Raw genomic sequence first — 18,226 nt, 5'->3', positions numbered from 1 at the left:
CCTTCCCGCGAGCCCTATCCACCACCATCACCACCACCACCTCCCCATCCTTGGCTCCGCAATCCCCACAGTAGTAAACACCAGTATATATAACACCCCCCTACACCCACGCCAACCGGCCCACCCAGCAGCACCACCGCCATGCTCCGCGTCATCCCATTCCCACCACCCCCCCGCTCCATGGTCCAGACTGACAGAATGAACGGGCACCACCCGCTGCACACCCCGTCCGCCCCTGCAGCAAACGCCCAAAAAGCACCGCAGCAGCAGCAACCCCTCGCGACCCCCGCAACCGTAGCACGTGTCTATCGCACCTGTACCAACCTCTTTCTCACGCGGCGGCTGCCCGATGCCCTCGCGACCCTGCAACCCATCATCGCGGACTCGGTATCTCCGCGCGTAAAGTGCTCGCGCGCGCTACGGACAAAGGTGTGGAGTCTGTACTTTGCGATTCTCGATGCGGCCGCAAAGATGGGCGCCGAGGAGGGGAAGAAGGTTTGGGGCGCTGCTGAGTGGAGGAAGATTCTTGCGAGAGTGCGCAGTGGTGCCGTGTGGGACGAAGCCATTGCGACATATGGCGGGGAGGGACGGGTCGATGCTGAGGTGGTGAACGCGCTGTATGTATTGCGGGAGAGGAAATGATTATATTGGCAGGATTTTTAATTACTAACGGGTATTTATAGAGTAACTCTACTATTGGCACACTCACAGGACCAATCGGTAACCCAGAAGAAGATCGAGGCCTATCTCTCCGCTGCCCCCAACACTATTGGCACGGATGACGATCCAAAGGGCATCTCGCAGCGTGTCAAGCTCGTAGAGCTCTATATTCTACATGTCATTCCACGAGTCGGAGACTGGGACTACGCTCGGGAATTCACAAACACCTCACCAGATCTCGATGATGAACAAAAAGATGTAATATAATCATTACCACTTCACTACCGAGGCCCAAGCTAACAACTATATACAGCTATTCCAAGCAACCCTAGACCAGCTCCAAAAAGATTCTGAAGAAGCCGAACGCTACTCCCAAGAGCTCGCTGCACGGCGTGAGGCACAATGGGAGCACGATCGCCAACAAGAACTCGCCGATGAGGCTATCAGCGTCCACTCGCCAGCCCCCTCTGTAGCAGGGTCTCGCGCCGGATCTGTAGTTACAACAACTAGGCGTACCTCTACAACTACTGTTCGCCCACCAAGGAGAGAAGGCAAGCGAAAGACTGCTTCAGTCAACGGCACCACTAAGGAGGGCAAGGTTACTGCCAATAACAGCAAGGTTACGGCAGCGGCTAAAGCAGACTCAAAGAATCTCTTTGCGACAACAACGGCGCTACTAAACAGGCTCCAGGCGCAGATGAACACCGCGCAAGGACGGTTTACCTTATTGCGAACGGTCATCATGCTGGCGATGGTCGTGTGGATGACTAGTAAGCGGAGGGTCAGGGAGAGAGTCAGGAGGCTGCTGTTGTTGGCGTGGATCAAGACCACGAGGACAGTAGGCATGGGCATGAAGGTTACTTATATTTAGGTCTAGGATGGGCAAGAGAAAATATGTTATTTTGTCGGGTCTGTTCTGTTCTGTTCTGCTAATGGGTCGAAGTCTCGAGGGTGTTGGGAGTTCTCGTCCTTCATTCTTATTTCGATTTTTTTATATTTTTTTTACTATTATGTTCTTCTAGTGTGATTTACTTGACTTGACTTTGACTCTGGTAGTGGTTGGTTGGCTGTTTTATTAGCTTAGCTTTACGAGTTTTATTAGCGTTACCTTTTCTCTTACTCTTGGAGTTTTCTAGCTGCTATTTTTCAGTACATAATATTGTTCAACTTGTTGTGTACTTGTTGCACTCTCTTTCTCGTATCATGATGCCCTATATTTCCTCGTCTGTTATTTTGTGGTAGTAGAGTAGTAGTAAATGGGCTCAAGCCTTATCATTGGGGTAATAAACAAAGCCCCCTCCTTCTTTCACTGCCAAGAATATAGCCTCCCCACGTTCTCATGTGGGCTCTAGTTACCCCGTCTTTTCCAATCAAATCCTTCCAATCACAGCTTACCTGGTAAAACGAAACACACCATCCGGGACGGAGGAGAGGTCTAAAAAGTCAATCTCATCACCTCACATGTATGATGTCATCACAGCCCTTAGCGTATGTAGCTCTACATAACTTAGCCCCATTCACCAGCAACTCACAAAGCCCCCTTTTATTTGCATTTATCCTCACTCACCTCACGCAGTCGAGTTGCGAACCCGCACAGCAACAACATCCGAATATTCTTCTCTCACGTGACCGAGCTTGGCACAGCCCCGACGCAACGCAGCTTGGAAGATTTTCGACGGACGGCATCTGCAACTGCAACCACCTCCCTTCCTCGAGGAAAGTTCCCTATCAACAGCCCACCCAACCCAACCCAACCCGCCCACCAACCCCACGATCACCCCCCACCATCTAAGACGACGGCCGGCCTCATATAGCCTAGCAAGCTACCCGACCCCCCCCCCCCCAAACACCCTACACAGCTAAACAGCTAACAGCTCGCAATGACGCGCTCCAGCGACGCGGTTCTAAAGCTCTTTAGCGACCAAGAGCGCACAGCAACAACCATCAAGCTCAAGAACCCGCCGTCAAAGAAAGTCGGAAAGAACCATCAGAACTGGAAACAACGCGCCGACCAGCTGGAGCAGCAAGGTACATACATGCCTGCCTAATGCCGCCCTCGACTCACCCCATCGCTCCCTCTCAATGCCTAACAATGCTCAATGCGCAACACCCCCCAAACTAACAAGCCTATAGATGCTACGCCCTCTGCGAAATCCCCCGGTATCACCCAACTCGACGACCACGATCTCATCACTTTCCCTACCCTCCGCCCGCTCGAAGACAACCCGGAATACGGCCTGTGCCGTGTCTGCAAGAAGCCCGTCATCAAGAGCGTCGCGGCACAGCATCTCAAGGCATGCCAAAAGGCAAAGAATGACAAGGCAAAAGAGCGCAAGAAGGCCAAGGAGGCCGCGGCGAGAGAGGAGGGTCGCAAGGATGCCGGCGGGGACGATGAGGGGAGTGTAGTTGGCGATCTCCCGCCGCCGCCGCAGGCGACGCAGAAGAAGGGTGCCAAGAAAATGGCGAAGAAAGAGGGAGATGGGGCCAAGAGCAAGAAGAGGAAGGCTGATGGTGGGTTTATATGTTTGTTTTTAGTTGGGTTAGGGCTACGAGCGGGGACGCTGATATGAGGGATTGTGTGTTGTAGAACCAAAGCTGCCGAAAGAACCAAAGGCCAAAAAGAAGAAGGAGAAGCCGGCAAAGACGGAGAAGCCAAAGGGTAATGATTGCCTACTTTATTATCATGATATTATTAAAAACTAACATCACAAACAGCTCCCGTCGACGTCGAAAAGCAATGCGGTGTCCAACTGCCCAACGGTGCCCTCTGCGCCCGCTCGCTGACTTGTAAATCCCATTCTATGGGCGCCAAGCGTTCCGTCCTCGGCCGTTCCCAGCCATACGACGTCCTGCTTGCTGCCTACCAGAAGAAGAACCAAGCCAAACAACAAAGTACGTCTCCTCCGCTTTCCCCGCTTCCGCCCCCTCTTTCACCACTAACCTCTATATATAGAAGCGGCAATCAACGCCGGGGCCCCACCGCCCGACGAGATTGAAGCCAACGCCATCCCCGTCGACTCCGACGAAGAAACCGAGCTCGTCATGGCCGCCGTGGCACGCTCATGCCCGCAGCCCATCGAGCGTCACATCCTCGTCCCCGTCAAGAGAAAGTACCAGTACGTCCGCATGCGTGAGATGCTCGCCGGGGCACTTAGGCCCCTCGGTGGGTACAACAGCACCAACGGGGACGGCGGCGGGCTCTTTGGCGGCGGAGGCACGCCCCAGGCAGTGGCTGGTGGGCAGCAGCCGCCACGGGGATTCCCGCCCGGCGCTGGACTGCAGAGGAAGGGGAGTGTCAATATCGGCGGGGCCGCTTAGTTTTTTTAAGAAAAGTGGCCTTCTCTACTCTCTGCGTGGTAGTCCTTCTTTCGTCTTTCGTTTTTTGGGGGGTTGCGTTTCCCTTTTGTGAGTTTTTATCCTTTTACACTTACGGCATGGTTACGATCTGGGACTTGGGGTTGGGTTGGGCGTTCTATATCATTTGTCTCTTCTTTTTCCTTTCCTTGCCTTTTCTTTTATATCTCTCTTCTTCTTTTCCCCTCTTTTTTTTCTCTCTTCGTTTATTCCCCATCTGTTATTTGGGCTTTCTTGTTTTTGTTTTGGGCAGGGTCTCATCTCATTCGCTCTTCTTTCTTTTTCTGCATCGTTTTCTTGTATGATTTTTGGGAGGGACCTTTTTTTTGTGTTTGGGTTGTTTATATATATCAACTTATAGCGGTGCGTGTACAAGTTTAAAAAGTTACTACCCCTTAAATATTAGGAAAAAGAGGTTGTTAGAAGTATCTGGACATTCCGAGTGTGGGGTGATGTAGAGTACGGAAAAGGAAAATGAGATGACTGCGGTGGTGGTGGTGGTGGTGGTGTTGTACGATAATCAGCAGACTAACTACATGTACCTACATAGTAGTAATAACACATGTAGTAATAGTAGCATTGGTAGTAGCATCAATAGCAGCAGCAGACGCAGTAGTAGTAACACTGACTCAATAGATTCCCTTTACGGTACGAAATAGTAATACCTAGTGTAATAATCTACACCTGCACTTTGCATGATTGGCTGTGCATCTGTAAGTGCAGGGTACTAGCCACGTCCCTAAAGTGCAACTCTATCGTAGCTAGTGTCGATGGGGGGAAACCTTATTTTCACGATCCAGATTGCATTAGTTCAGGGTTTTTTGGTTTCCAATTAATAGGGCTACCAGTTATAGTTGCAGAAAAAATATATAAAGAACTCATGGTTTCAATTAGTCTACTTAGTTATGATAGAGCAGAGTAGAGCAGACGAATTTCATATCTCTCCAACTAACTAAAAGGCCATGGATTGTAATTGCCCAGCAACACTGCTTGAAAGACCATAAAGCCCCCGGCTCCCACAAACATAGAGAGTAAAAACAAAAACACAAAAAACACCCACTCCTCATCAAGGTCATCACGACAATTAAGATTTATACCATCACCACCTAGGGGCCGAAGGGGGGGTATGCCACCACTACATGTACTTGTATTAACCCCAGGCTAGAGCTAGACTAGCTAGCTATCCATCCACATCCATCGCCTCCGGCGCGTCCCTGAGTCCCTCGCTCTCGCGCCTAAGCTCTTTGATTACAGTCTATCCACTATCAGCCTCTATCACCACAACGCAACCAGAGAGAGAGAGAGAGGGGGGGGGGGGGGGGTTGGGAAAGAATTCACCTACAGCCAACGCCTCAGGATTAACCCCATTCTCAACAAGCGATACGCACAGCGAGAGAGCGTTCCTGTCGAGGTGTGTATTCTGCCACCTCGCACTCCCAATCAGCCTCCTTCCTCCTCTCTTCCCAGAGGCTGGGAGAGGGGTGAGAGGGACTTACGAGCAGCGTCGAGATCTCGTGTAGGATATCGACGACCTCTCTCGCGGCCTGTTGGCGCTTCGACGGTGCGCGTTCGGCGGGGGCAGACGACGACATGCGGAGCTTCTTCTTGGGTGGGGGGCAAGCTTGAAGGGTTTCTGGTTGTAGAGTTGGGGTTGTGGTTGGGGGAGGAAGGTTGGTGAGGGGGTGCGGTGGTAGCGTGAGGGTGAGGTGGTTCGGGGTGGGAAGATTGTTGCCATTTGGACGGTTTTGTGTGTTTTGGGGGAATTGGGGATGTGGGAAAAATGGATTTTTTTTTTTTTTTTTGTTTTGAAAATTGGTTTTCGCCTGGCTAGCAGTGCGTATAGATAGAAATAAAAGGGATATTAAGAATAGAGAGAAATAGAATTAAACAAGCAAGCAAAACAAACAAGACAAGACAAAGATTTCAGACGGACGCGATGCGAAGCACTGTAGCTATATAGATACCAGATCAGCCGCGCATGGACACCAGGCAGTGGGTGTGGTGGGGAGAAACGAGGGTCTTTAAATAACCACAGTCCCCTCCCATCCCTCCCTCTTTCCCCCTTCACACTCATTGCCCTGTAACAGCTGCAATTGGAGGGGACTGAGGATTGCCGCAGCCGCCGGGAGAGGGGAGGGGGGAGGGGGGAGGGAAGGGTTAATTCACGAGACTCCCGGAACATGTCTGTGGGTTGCAAGACATTCTTTGCTACTCTGGGACGGGGAGGGCTGGGTGGTGGGTGTTATGATGCTGTGGTGTGGCACGCATTGGGCAGCTTTAGCGCCCAGGAAGCTCTCTATTCCCTTCCTCATGTTGGTTCACTTATTCACTCCACTTCCGAGTGCTTCTACTCTATCTTCCTAGACAGGCATGAGAACCAACTATCTACAATTACAAACAATTACAATTACAAATGTCTACACAGCTACCTCAGCTACCTCAGCTTCGAGAAACAGAGACTGGCGTTCGTGCCGCCAAAGCCAAAGCTGTTTGAGATGGCCACATTGACGGTCTTCCACTGGGCCACGTTGGGCACGTAATTGCAGTCAAATTCATCCGCTGCTGCTGCGTCTTCTGTGTCGGCGGGGTTTCCCGGGTTCCCGAGGTTGAGCGTCGGCGGGAGGATGTCCTGTTTTGTTTTCAAGCATGAGTTTGTCCAAGCTCTCTGTGTACTAGCTCCCACCACGCTCAAGAGATATGAAAACGGAAATAAAAACAAAAAGCCAAGGTAAAAAAGAGTAGAAATAATAGAAAGATGAAGGGGGAATAAACACACCTCATGCACCGCCAATATCGTAAAAATGGCCTCCACTGCCCCCGCCGCGCCCAACAGATGCCCCGTAGCCCCCTTCGTACTCGACATACACACCTCCCCCGCCCTCCCCCACCCCTCCTCCCCCAGCAACAACCCCCTCACCGCTCTATTCTCCGCCGCATCCCCCAACACCGTCGACGTTGCATGCGCATTCACATAATCCACCTCCCGCGGCCTGACCCCCGCCTGCACCAACCCCTTCCTCATCGCCATCCTCGCGCCCCTCCCGCTCTCCGGCGGTGCCGTCATATGGTGCGCATCCGCACTGAGCCCATACCCTCTCACCTCCGCATACACCCTCGCCCCTCGCCTCTTGGCATGTTCCAGTTCCTCGAGCACGACGATGCCTGCGCCCTCACCAATCACGAAGCCGGCGCGGTCGCGGTCGAAGGGGCGCGAGGCGGCAGCGGGGTCGTCGTTCCAGGCAGTGGCGAGGGACTTGACGCGGCAGAAGCCGGAGAGGGCGAGCGGGTGGATGCAGGATTCGGAGCCGCCGGCGAGCATGATGTTGGCGTCGCCGTGCTGGATGAAGCGGGTGGCGTCGCCAATGGAGTGGGCGCCGGTTGTGCAGGCGGTGGAGACGGCGTGGTTGGGGCCCTAGAGGGGGTCAATGGTTTGTAGAGTGGGGGGTGGAGGGGGGGGGGGTTTGTGTACGAGGAAGCCGTAGCGCATGCTGACGTGCCCGGCGGCGAGGTTGACGAGGAGCCGCGGGATGAAAATGGGGGGAACTTTCTTGTAGCCCTGCATATCTCCCGCTCGTAGTGTCAATGATATTCCCACCCACAAAATGAGCCAACTCATAACTAAACCCCAACGTCCCAAAACCCATAATACCAAAAGCCCATAATATCAAAATAGTAAAGAAGAAAAGAACCCACCCCCGCCGCATAACTCATCGCCGTATTAAACACATCGTCCAACGAGCCAATGCCCGAGCCAATACACACACCCTACATCCCCACACCACACCGCACATTAGCCCCCACCCGCACACCCACTCCCACCCGCACTCCCCAAGAGAAAACCATACCGCCATGCTCCTCTCCTCCTCACTCTCCGGCCTCCACCCCGCATCGCCGAGCGCCTCCTCCGCCGCCGCAACCGCATACTGCGTAAACGTCGCCATCTTTGCCTTTTCCTATCCCCCTCGCACACCCCACAATCAGCACAAACCCCCCCCCCCCCCCCACAACCCAAACCCCACCCCAACGCCCCACAAAGACACGAGAACCTACCGCGCCCGAAACCCACACCCCCGCATCCCACCCTGGCACCAGCGCCGCCACCTGACTAGGGATCTCCGTGCTGCCCACGGTCGCGAAGCGGCCGCGGATGGAGACCACGCCGCTGCGGCCCGCGAGAAGGTTTGTCCATGAGCGCTTCACGCCTGTTGTGTGTGCTTGTTAGTGGGGTGCTCGAGGCGGGGTGTAGACCGGGGCAGGCGCGGCGAGGGGGGAGGAGGGGGCAGACTGACCGACGCCGAGGGGGGTCACGGCGCCGAGGCCGGTTACTACTACGCGCCGCATTTTAGTTGTGATGAGGTGGGAGGTGATGTGGTAGTGGGGGCGGGGTGTGATGTGATAGGATAGGTGTTAAGGTTGCATGGATTGGTGGCCCTGGCTTTGGCTTTACTGGCGACGTGGGGTTTGATATAAGCTTGCTTTATATACCAGGTTTTGAGTATCGTGAAGCAGGAGCCGCCAAGGTTCCACCTATTGTAGAGCTATGTACTCCGCCAATACATGTAGTTATCTCACTCGAGTATTATTGCATCACAAGACCGCACTCGGCTAGTTGGAGAGTTGCCATAAAGAAAGCAGCAAAGATAAATTTATACCACGTCCTCCATATGCGTATACCAAAAACAAACCGCAAGCCAAAAACCCTTTCAAGTCCTCCAAAACCAAAACTAAGTGCTGAAAAATCCAAAAAAAACAACAAACTGCAAAGCAAACCCGCAAATCCTCCAGTGACAAATTGTAAATCCAAAACCACTCTCATCCCCCAGCATAACAAATTGTAAGACGAAACCCTTAAATCCCCAAAGCATCCCAAACAAGAGTACTCTCCTCCGAGACAACCAAATTGCAAACCAAAGCTGCAAATCTTCCCTTCTCCCCAAAGCCACGACAACAAAACAAAACAAGGAATAGAAATGGCGAGACGGCGTAGAGACTTGCATCAAAGTAACCATCCCAAACCCACAACCCCCCCCCCCCCCCCAAAAAAAAAAAAAAAAAAAAAAAAAAGCGCAACCAAAAACCACACATAAAAATACACTCTCCCCAAAGCTCTCCTCTGATCCATACCCTCCAACTCGTTCACGGCCAAACACAAGGGATAAGGGATTCTACCCCCTCCTCAACCTTGCACATAGGAGACTATACAAGAAGCAGTCTAGAGGAATTACTAGTTCCCCCTCCGCGCCTGCACAAACATATCCAAGCCGACCAGAAATCAAAATAGAGAAAAGGAACAAGGAAACAATCCCCACAACAGCAAAACCGAGCACACGTAAAATACAGAAATTATGAGAGAGGTGTGTGTACGCGGTGGCACTTGGCGTATGACCGAGTACCAGGTGCCAGACATCGCCAGTGCGATGAGTGCATGGGAGATACAGGACTCATATTTTCCAGTAGCCTAGGATATCGAAAGATCAAATTGAATATTTTTCAATTTGATCTTTAGATACCGCTAAAACCACTATCAGATATTTCTACTAGTAGATATGGGTCCTGTATCTCACATGCGCTCATCGCACCGGCGATGTCTGGCACCTGGTACTCGGTCATGCGCCAAGTGCCACCGCGTATTAGCACCACTCTAGAACAGGATATTTGTCGAAAGCTCCAACCAGGAACAAAAGGATAACATGATATAGGTGTATTGTCGTATATGTGTATCTGTTTGTTCCTGGTTGACGCTCTGGACTGCGGATTCTTTCGCTAATAATTTATTTAAAGCCAAAACAGGATGGGTAAGTTCCCATCCAGGCCTTGATGATGATGATGATGATGGCGAGTTCGAATAAGCGACCGACTAGCAGTTGCTTGCTTTTCAAATTCAGAAGGAGCAATTTGAAAACCATGTAGCCATGCTTCTCGACGACCTTCTCTGGGGATGTGGGCCCCTCCGGATGATGCGCCTAGAATATAAGGTTAGCAAAGCCTCCATTTTAATCCTGAGGTGCGGGCTTGAGGAAGGTATATCACAATACATACATCGGCATCTCCAGAAATTGCTTGGTTCAGGTAGGGAATACTTTCAGAATCCCCGAATTTGTCTTGCTGTAATTGGAGCTGTGGCTCCGGTTCAGATGGTGGTAGACTGAGCTCAAATATACTACCATCCCCGTCTCCTTCTTTCCCTCCTCCTAGCATCTTTCTTAGCGTTTCATACCGACTTTGGCTCCTAAAGTTCGGGTTTCCCTTGAAGGAGACAAGAGTTTGTTGAAGCGCTTTCTCGGAACAATATGTAATCGTTCCATCGTCGGCGGTGGTTTCGAGTATTACTGCATTCAGAGTATGGGTTTCTTCAACTGTGAGGGTCGAAACCTCAAACTCCATAGTGTCATCCTCTCTGGTGTGAGATTTTGACTCGAACTCTAGGAACTCCTCATCGCTCATGATATCCGGTGGTTCAACGGCATGCGTCACTTTTGGGCGGCTATGCTTTGCACCCCGAAGTACCGAGTTCTGACAACGAGCTTTGATTTCCGGGTCGCAATTGTAGCTCGGGTCAAGGCCGACAGAACAAATGACAATTGCAACATGTGGGGATATGACATAGAACCTGTGGATCGGGCCCCAAGAGCTCTTCTTGCCCTCGAGAATACCAAAAGAGTCGTTCGAGATGATGAACTCCTCCCCTTCGGCGGCCCTCCAAATAGCCAAGAAACACCCGTCCGCCTCCTCCATGTATCCTTCTTCCAATGACTCAAGATCTTTGCCCAATTCCGACCATCTTCTATGCGGAAATTTCAAATCCAGCTCTGCCTTTTTTCTCTTTGCCTTGCGTCCATGCTCAACAATCTCCCAATGTGGTGTGTCGAGAATATAGCGTAGTTGCTGAAGCCACTGGTCGTTGGGAGCTTGGGTGCGATATTCCAGACGTGCCTCCCCAGGGGGGTCGTCGGGGTCTGGTTGCCGATAAATGTTTGCGACTGATGGTTTGCGGTAGCCCATGACGTACAAGAATTTATGCAGGAGATTGAGGTTCCCACGCGTCATCTTGTATATGGTAGGTATTTCATCCTTCTCCAAAGTGTTGAAAAGCCTTGACATGATATTGCTAACAGTGTTTTCCAAATCACCAAGCTTATTTTCTAACTCGTATGATGGGTTTTTGGAATTTTGTGTCACATAAAGGTCTTTGACGTAGTAGGATTTTGCAATCTCACGCGTTGGAAGCTTGGATGGGTGGGAAAGCGAATAGCGGTTTATCGAACCTCCCCAGTGACCTGTCTTGTGGAGCCTACTCCAAGCACCTTTTGCTCTATATTGTATATATTTTTTGTAAGTATATAAAATCTACGTACATGTGCTTCTGTAATGATTTATCTAACCTTAAACTCTGCGGTACGAATCGTTTCAATAGAAATCTGGGGATATAATGAAGCCGTCTAGGCTTATGAACTGTAGCTGTAACTTTGTCGATATCAGGATTCTCCTGCACTGGCTTGCCTAGCGCGTTGGGAGCGCCTAGGCTTAGCCGAGACTTTGGCTGAATTGACGTTAACAATGGCAAATACTTGTTGTGTGGTATGTAAGCTATGGAAGGTATAACGTGGGACGAATTGTCCTTGCTCTGAATCTCGCGGGGAATTGTATCAAGATGAGAAATTTTGGGGTCTAGCATGAATGAATTGAAAAGGATGATAGATTGATATTTCTTTAGAAATGTGCCAAATATCAGTGTTATATTACCATTACACATAGGCCTAGGGTGCGGGGTGTTACACCTAATTACCCTGCCGACGTTGTAATGGCCGCCTTATTTTTTATTTGTAGGTACAGCAGAAATAGGTACATACATACAGCCTAACGCATCGTACTAGGATAGAGAAATGTAGGTATGATTCGTTGAAAACTGCCAAGCCTCGCCATCCATCTCGCCCAACCCTACACCGCTCTATCTTTAAATTTCTATCTATTTCGATACAGTTACCGATCCAGCGTTATGCGTTCCTACAACGTGTCCAACGACCGTTTGGGAATGCTCCATGGTCTGACACAGAACGATGCACCTTCACATCCTCTCACTCGGGACCCCCAAGAGCCAGATCCATCACAACAACCGCGGTCTCCTCCAAACGCTAGTAGGGGCAGCGATGGTGAGAAGTCTCGTGCCACATCTGTAGAAGAATCTAGGGAAGAAGAAAGGCATAGAAAGAATAAATTCCGCTTCAAAAAGAAGCGCCGATCGGGCGGGGACGAGGAGAAACGAGAACGTCGTCACCGTCACCATCATCATCACCGTGAAAGTGAGAGCTCTAGCCGTCCGTCAAAACGTCGAAGGCACTCTCACGAGCGCAAGAAAACCGGGGATGACCCATCAGCCTATGACGATACCTATCTTCCCAACGTGTCATCCACTCAATATGCAGATCCAGACGAGGCATTCCGTCAATCGTTATTTGACGCGATGGCAGACGATGAGGGCGCGGCTTTTTGGGAAGGTGTTTATGGGGAGCCCATCAATAACTATCCTCGACCTCAGGTGAAGAATGAGCGGGGTATGCTTGAACAGATGGATGACGAGGAGTACGCCGCCTATGTCCGTGAGAAAATGTGGGAGAAAAGCCATCAACATATCGTTGAGGAACGTGAAAGGAGAGGGCGTGAAAAGGAGGAGAAAAAGCGACGTGAGCGTGAGGAACGAATTGCTTGGGAGCATGCAGAAAAGGAAATACAAAGAGAAGATAAACAAAGGAGACAAAGAAAGCATAGAAGTGACTTGCAGAAACGGTGGGATGAGTATCTACACAACTGGGCGAGAATTGCAGATGAGAGCCGGGTTGATGTCGATAACGATGGTGGTGAAAGAAAGGTGCCTCTTGACAATATCCCATGGCCTACTAGGTCTGGGAAGCTATTAGACCTTTCTCAAGACGCCATCGAAGAATTTTTCTTATCAGCACCTACTGGCACAGCACCTAACAGGGAAGGGTTTACTGATATGCTGAAGCTAGAAAGGGTACGATGGCATCCAGATAAAGCTCAGCAGAGGTGGGGGAAATCTGGGCTCAGCGAGGAGGAGCTTAAAGGAATCACGGCCGTCTTTCAGGCGATAGATTCCTTGTGGATCAAGAATAGGAAGAACAAGTCGACTGAGTAGTGTGCAAATTCGTTTTTTAGAAAGTAACTATTATATAAATATTTCTTCTGGCTACCTCTATCTGCGGTGAATACGAGATACTTGCATCAGACAGGTACCTATCTGAGAAAATCCTATAACTATATGTACATAGATAGACATGGACATAGCCCTTGTGGGGTTTCTGTTACTCTCATCATCGATCCGGTTTGATATTGACTGTGTATCTAGAGAAGCTCTAAGATTGCATACGCGTGCAGAGCACTCATACTCTTTGCCACGACTTCTCTTCTCTCTGCATCACATCACTCTCTTCGTTGCCGATTGGGTCGTGAATGGCGTTTCCCAGGCACAAACCAGGTCGTCTCGCTTCCTGCCTCTTTTTGGCAGGAGATTAACTTTGTGATGTTGGTTTTCCATATCGAATCGGGAGAACTAACAGCTTAACTGTATGTAGTGATAGCGAAAGGCAGTTGTAAATTACCTTGCAAAATGCTAGTATATATGGACACGCATCCTAGCTTGTGGCTGACCGGGACGCGTATGTCCGAAGCCTACAACATTAGAGATGACCTACAGAACTGCAGTGCTGGGGAACATAATCTGATTTGTGGCTAGGAGAAGGCAAGGCTGACTTGTTGTAGGAAGGGAAATATCGAAGCATACATCTAGATGTACAGTGCCTACATGTACATATACATATACCTTAAGTGCGTATGTGACCGTGATATGAGAAGTGCTCGTTTTTGTTGATCAACTGAGAGGTCCAACCGAAGGATAAAATGTGGTAGTGAAGAGTAAACCTCCAAATCTTAGCCGCACTTATAATCTCGCTTCGAGGAATGGGTTTTTCAAATATGATAATTAGAGTACATAGTCAATAATATTTGATCCACAATCCGAAGTTTAACTAGAGCTATGGATAAAGCTGCGATATCGGTGAACCCCTTGTTTAATGAGGATGCTTGTGGCAGTAAAAATGAAATAGATACTGTATGTACCTACAGGAAATCCAATATACACGGCTATGGTTAAATAATACATACAGGGCCTTGGTAAACTCACTAATGAAATTATTCTTCTACTAGCGCTCATCCAAGTTTGAGCGGACACTAATACGGTGATCCAAAAACGAGATGATATTATCATTGGCGAAGGGTAACCTGCATAGCTACACGTATGTACAAGGTGCATGTAACCAGGATTATAACCAATCATTGACGCTTGTGATCGAGAGCTGGATCAACCCTTCTACATACAATTCGTTGCATGTATTTAATACAATATATCTTGAACCTCAGTCACTTCACACTGGCTAAGTAAAATATAGGGTGTACAGTACATACATACCTATGACCTACATGGAGGACTCTGGGTGTTTGGTTTCCTAACAGTTTTGCTGCCGAATGATGGCGCCTGGCTCACAAGCATGTACCTACATATCGGTACACATAGCTTGCAGCTTGTCTACTCGTAGCTTCATAGCGTTTCCGAACACGACCAATATTGCATGACATACAAAAAGGTGGATTTGACGTTTTTTTTGTATGGCATGCAATAGCAATCGTGTTCGGAAACGTCATGAAATTGGTAGTACAGGTACGTATATCGTGTACCATTTTTAATCGATTGAAGTTGTGAATAAGCAGTGGAATTGATGCAGGACAGAAGCTAAGCTATCCAATGTCGGTTTCCGGGTAGGCACATCGGGTAGGGATAATGGATTCCTGGGAAAGCAGGAATAGGCTTGGGATAAGCTTCTACATATGCTATTGTCTGGAACACGAATGACGTCCAGTGCTGTCGATTGCCGTGTTTAGAAATAGACCGCGGGCGGGGGGTTGTGGAAGTAGCAACATCTGGCCGCGGCGGACTTTTGGAAACAGACCTCGAGAAACTCCCACTATTTATGTAAGTCGATGGGGCTGTCGATCTTTATCTATGACTGATTCTCGCTCTTACATAGATAGCTTTCATAATGTGTTTCATACTCTTTTTGCGAGTAGAGAGTATGTAGGTATTCTGTAAATGCTCAAACTCCTCGGAAAATGATCAGCATATGGTGGAGAGACAGTAGAATGATCTACATAAGTAGATACCTCAAACCTATGAGGATTTTCAGAAAAACCTGCACCGCATCCACTTTGTTTCTGTGCCGTCTCCTTTAACCTACCGTTGTTCCCGGTCAGCCAACGTTCCTCATCCCCTCATCCCCCACCCTGCCCCTCCAAAGCGGTCAGGAAAGCCCCCCTCTGCTACTTCCCGAATGAGGCAGTTTTATTCGTCGATCATCCCAGGATAGCCGCCGCTTCCCATCACCTTTTTGCGATCGAGTCTGGAGAGAGTAGCCTGGAGGTATCTGAAGCGAGTCCTCTTCCGTTCATGCAAGAATCTGAGAAGTGGATACTGTAGGTAAGGTTATAGGTACATGTAGGTAGGTAATCTACCGGTACCCAAGTAAGCCAGAGATTTGTAGCAAGCAGAACGGACGAAACCACTGATCTGAGGAGGAAAGACAAGGGCCCAAGGATTCGATCAAAAGGATAACAGATTATAAAAACTCTCAAAAGAAAACCGGGGTAAGGCGAGGACGCCAAACAGCGGACGAGGGATAGAAAGCATAGCAGAGTACACACACTTCAGAGAAATCAATACATACTCCTCATCCATCCACCTTACTCCACTCCACGTACTGCTCTCTGCTCCTGGGGGGGATACATAGGAAGAAACGAATCGGCTGCTGTCCGCATTGCTTATTCGATTCTGGTAGCAGCACTGTCACTCTTCCCCAGTTCGTTTGGATCGCTCTCAAGCATCACCGTTCCATACATACATATCCATTACATACCCTAGCCTTGTCTATTCCGCCTTCACTTGCTCCCCCCCCCCCCCCCCCCCCGCGTCCTCGTCTTCATTTTCATCCCCACCCCCTCAAAATCTACAATCTTCCTGTCCTCATCCTCATCGTCGTCGTCGTGCTTTTCGCTGTTGTCCTGGCACTTACCCCCGCCCATTGACAGCGTTTCCACGGCTCGACTCGGCAAAGGCATAGTAACAATAGCAGGAGGGGAAAGAAAATAGGTAATTGAAGCTCTACGTACTCATTTCCTCCCCTCCTCCTCCGCCGCTGCCCGCCGCTTTCCCGCAGCTCTTTATCATTCCAGGGCTTCTGGGTTCCGCCGCCGAAGCGAAATCAGCCCGCTCGAAACAGACAAAGGGATTGGAGGAGGCCACCAGCAGGTGTCTTCCCTTCTCGACATATTCCCGGTCATCTTGCGCATGCCGACTCTCGGGTTTTTGAAGAAGAAGAAGAAAGATAAAGATTCCTTGCATGCGAGAAAGGACAGCTCCCAGTCCGAAATTCGAGAATCAGAGCCGCCAACCCCGACCTCCGCGACCGCAACTACTCCAATAACCTCGCACCACAACTCGCTCAAGCCTTCGATTGAGTCCGCTTCCTCGGTCTCAACTGCTCCGCTCCAAAACCCCTCCAACCCCTCCGTTCCCGTTGAATCCATGGCACTGGTCTCCGATCATCGGCCAATGATACCGGAACACCAACAGCAGTATCCCCACTCTCATACCTCCCAACAGCAACACCAGAATCAGCCTCATCAGAGTAACATCAACAGTATCATAAACCCTCCACAGCCTGGCGACTATGCGAGACCTTATGACAATAGCAGCTCACAACAAAATACTCCAGCTCATTCTGATATGATACAATCCCAAAGCGCAGGGACTAATGCGGGCAACGCTGGGACGCAGGAGCGAAAGCCGGATGAACAGCCGCAACAGAGTTCCACCGTACGCACAACCAAAGGAAAATATTCACTAGGTGACTTTGCTATCCAAAGGACTCTAGGAACTGGAAGCTTTGGAAGAGTTCACCTTGTTCAGTCACGACATAACCTTAGGTTTTATGCAGTGAAGGTCTTGAAGAAAGCTCAGGTGGTCAAGATGAAACAGGTTGAGCACACCAATGATGAAAGGCGGATGTTGCAGAAAGTAAAGCATCCGTTCTTGATAACTCTATGGGGGACTTTCCAAGACGCCAAAAACTTATATATGGTGATGGACTTTATCGAGGGGGGGGAGCTCTTTAGTCTGCTACGAAAATCCCAGGTATGACATGCATCCTAATCCAATTGATTAAGGGGAAATACTCAAGGCTGCTTCGACCTCACTGTAGCGGTTTCCGAATCCCGTTGCAAAGTTCTACGCAGCTGAAGTTGCGCTTGCCTTGGATTATCTTCATTCGCATCATATCATCTATAGAGATCTCAAACCCGAGAATCTGCTTTTAGATCGTCACGGTCACTTAAAGATAACAGATTTCGGTTTTGCGAAAGAAGTTCCCGACATTACGTGGACATTGTGTGGCACCCCGGATTACTTGGCGCCCGAGGTTGTCGCTTCTAAAGGTTACAACAAATCTGTAGATTGGTGAGTATTTCCGTATTGGTTCTTCTTTTCTTTCTCCCTTAATAGGATATTTCTTTCTTTTTTAAGTCATACGGCGGCGGCAGGCAATCATTAACAGAATTTTCTTTCGAACTAGGTGGTCGCTGGGTATTTTAATCTTTGAGATGCTTTGTGGTTATACACCCTTCTGGGATGGTGGAAGTCCTATGAAGATTTACGAAAACATTCTGAAAGGGCGTGTCAAATATCCGGCTTACATTCATCCCGATGCCCAGGACCTACTTCAGCAGCTTATAACGCCAGATTTGACGAAGCGGCTGGGGAATTTACTCCACGGCAGCAGCGACATCAAGCAACATCAGTGGTTTGCAGAGGTTAACTGGGAGCGTTTAGCCAGAAAGGATATTGAGGCACCTTATGTACCGCCAGTTAGAGGTGGTGTCGGTGATTCAAGTCAATTCGACCGCTACCCAGAAGAGCAGGAGGAGTACGGGACCGGTGACAACTACGATCAATACGGACATTTGTTTGAGGAGTTCTGATGATTTTCTTCCTTTACATTTCATTTTCTTCCTACTGGTTTTTCCCTCTTTGCTCACGTTTTGCTTCAGACTTCCTTGACGCGCGTCTTGGTTTGCAGACTTTTTTTCTCAC

At 49.6% G+C, this 18,226-nt stretch overlaps 7 protein-coding genes across 7 annotated transcripts; 4 read left to right on the top strand and 3 right to left on the bottom strand.

Moving 5' to 3' along the window:
- Positions 1-141: 141 nt before the first annotated feature.
- LAJ45_05560 (uncharacterized protein) lies at positions 142-1,531 on the top strand (the record flags this gene model as incomplete). Its single annotated transcript, XM_046115131.1, has 3 exons — positions 142-617; positions 684-918; positions 974-1,531. The coding sequence occupies 3 exons, from the start codon at positions 142-144 to the stop codon at positions 1,529-1,531; spliced, it is 1,269 nt and encodes a 422-aa protein (XP_045971653.1).
- A 1,009-nt stretch (positions 1,532-2,540) lies between these two features.
- On the top strand, positions 2,541-3,978 carry LAJ45_05559 (uncharacterized protein; the record flags this gene model as incomplete). Its single annotated transcript, XM_046115130.1, has 5 exons — positions 2,541-2,688; positions 2,794-3,171; positions 3,248-3,319; positions 3,376-3,552; positions 3,614-3,978. The coding sequence occupies 5 exons, from the start codon at positions 2,541-2,543 to the stop codon at positions 3,976-3,978; spliced, it is 1,140 nt and encodes a 379-aa protein (XP_045971652.1).
- Positions 3,979-5,194: 1,216 nt separating this feature from the next.
- Positions 5,195-5,606, bottom strand: LAJ45_05558 (uncharacterized protein; the record flags this gene model as incomplete). Its single annotated transcript, XM_046115129.1, has 3 exons — positions 5,195-5,269; positions 5,357-5,434; positions 5,511-5,606. The coding sequence occupies 3 exons, from the start codon at positions 5,604-5,606 to the stop codon at positions 5,195-5,197; spliced, it is 249 nt and encodes an 82-aa protein (XP_045971651.1).
- An 842-nt stretch (positions 5,607-6,448) lies between these two features.
- On the bottom strand, positions 6,449-8,355 carry LAJ45_05557 (uncharacterized protein; the record flags this gene model as incomplete). The annotated part of the gene is made up of 7 exons (XM_046115128.1): positions 6,449-6,643; positions 6,791-7,426; positions 7,484-7,570; positions 7,708-7,779; positions 7,860-7,967; positions 8,065-8,216; positions 8,304-8,355. The coding sequence occupies 7 exons, from the start codon at positions 8,353-8,355 to the stop codon at positions 6,449-6,451; spliced, it is 1,302 nt and encodes a 433-aa protein (XP_045971650.1).
- Positions 8,356-9,785: 1,430 nt separating this feature from the next.
- LAJ45_05556 (uncharacterized protein) lies at positions 9,786-11,689 on the bottom strand (the record flags this gene model as incomplete). Its single annotated transcript, XM_046115127.1, has 3 exons — positions 9,786-9,977; positions 10,054-11,326; positions 11,397-11,689. The coding sequence occupies 3 exons, from the start codon at positions 11,687-11,689 to the stop codon at positions 9,786-9,788; spliced, it is 1,758 nt and encodes a 585-aa protein (XP_045971649.1).
- Positions 11,690-12,010: 321 nt separating this feature from the next.
- Positions 12,011-13,168, top strand: LAJ45_05555 (uncharacterized protein; the record flags this gene model as incomplete). Its single annotated transcript, XM_046115126.1, has 1 exon — positions 12,476-13,168. One exon carries the CDS (start codon positions 12,476-12,478, stop codon positions 13,166-13,168), a length of 693 nt encoding a protein of 230 aa, XP_045971648.1.
- A 3,258-nt stretch (positions 13,169-16,426) lies between these two features.
- LAJ45_05554 (uncharacterized protein) lies at positions 16,427-18,114 on the top strand (the record flags this gene model as incomplete). The annotated part of the gene is made up of 3 exons (XM_046115125.1): positions 16,427-17,272; positions 17,340-17,593; positions 17,709-18,114. The coding sequence occupies 3 exons, from the start codon at positions 16,427-16,429 to the stop codon at positions 18,112-18,114; spliced, it is 1,506 nt and encodes a 501-aa protein (XP_045971647.1).
- Positions 18,115-18,226: the final 112 nt, after the last annotated feature.

Source organism: Morchella importuna, assembly GCF_003444635.1.
Source record: "Morchella importuna strain M04M26 chromosome Unknown Morimp01GS015, whole genome shotgun sequence".
NCBI classification, from domain to species: Eukaryota; Fungi; Ascomycota; class Pezizomycetes; order Pezizales; family Morchellaceae; genus Morchella; species Morchella importuna.
Note: the sequence above shows the minus strand (reverse complement) of the source record. Positions and strands in the feature narration are given on the sequence as shown.